Source organism: Eimeria mitis, genomic scaffold, assembly GCF_000499745.2.
Source record: "Eimeria mitis Houghton genomic scaffold, Emh_scaff282, whole genome shotgun sequence".
Taxonomy (NCBI): domain Eukaryota; phylum Apicomplexa; class Conoidasida; order Eucoccidiorida; family Eimeriidae; genus Eimeria; species Eimeria mitis.
In genome coordinates this window covers 16,321-17,407 of record NW_013571159.1, presented here as the reverse complement: position 1 = coordinate 17,407, position 1,087 = coordinate 16,321, and the positions used below count along the sequence as shown (strand labels likewise).

Below are 1,087 nucleotides of genomic sequence, written 5' to 3'. Positions count from 1 at the left end.
AGCCCCTCAGCGCCCGCATAGATTCGGCGTTGCGAAGGCTCTCCAGCTCATCCTCCTCCTCCTCTGAATCAAGACATATTGCAGCATCTGCTGCTGCTGCTGCTGCTGCTGTTGCTGCTGCTGCTGCTGCATCTGTTGCTGCAGACCCTGCTGAGGAAGCTTCTGAAGGGGGCCTCCGCTTCCTTCGGAGGCCCGTTGCTGCTGCTGCTGCTGTTGGTGCTGCTGCTGCTGCTGCTGAGCTGCTGGGAGCAGCAGCTGCTGCTGCTGCACCTGCTGCATCGGGCCCCCCTGCTTGTGGTCGATTGCTGCACGGAGACAAAGCAGCAGCAGCAGCAGCAGCAGCTAGAGCAGCAGCAGATTCAGCAGCAGTAGGGGCAGCAGCAAGGATAACTGTGTCGCTGAGGGTTTAGGGTTTAGGGTTTAGGGTTTGGGGTCCAGCTGCAGCAGAGCGCATCCTTACCAGCTGCTGCACTGCAGCGAATCCAACGCCTTCTGCAACCTGAAACAAACAGCAGCAGCAGCAGCAGCAGCAAGCAGCAGCAGCAGCAGCAGCAAACAGCAGCAGCAGCAAGCAGCAGCAGCAGCAAGCAGCAGCAGCAGCAAGCAGCAGCAGCAGCAAGCAGCAGCAGCAGCAAACAGCAGCAGCAGCAGTTTCACAAGACACAAACCAATAGCTGAGGGCCCCTTAAACCCTGGGGGATACAAACCCTCCTAAACCCTAAACCCTAAACCCTAATCCTTCAAGCCGTGAGGGCCCCTGGGGTTTTCCCACTGACGCCCGCATCAATACCCCTAAACCCGAGAAAGAAAAACGGAGGGTTTAGGGTTTACAGCTACGGGCCTAGGGTTTAGGGTTTACCGCCAAGGGTTTAGGGTTAGTAGCCCATAGTCGAGGGTTTAGGGTTTACGGTTAAGGGTTTAGGGTTTTAGGGTTTAGGGTTTTGCTTTTGGCGTTTAGGGTTTGGATCAAGGGATTAGGGTTTACGGTTTGGAGCTTAATGCTTAGGGTTTAGGGTTTAGGGTTTAGGGTTTAGGGTTTGGGGTTTAGGGTTTGGGGTTTAGGGTTTACTCGTGCAGGCGTTTTCTG

General features: G+C 55.6%; 1 protein-coding gene across 1 annotated transcript in view; it reads left to right on the top strand.

Moving 5' to 3' along the window:
* Positions 1-678, top strand: part of EMH_0006770 (uncharacterized protein) — a gene marked incomplete at both ends in the record, with an annotated part of 4,820 nt that extends 4,142 nt beyond the window's left edge. Inside the window, 2 exons of the mRNA XM_013497646.1 lie at positions 3-194; positions 439-678. Coding sequence (XP_013353100.1) covers positions 3-194; positions 439-678 — 432 coding nt within the window. The remainder of the gene's footprint in view (positions 1-2; positions 195-438) is intronic.
* Positions 679-1,087: the final 409 nt, after the last annotated feature.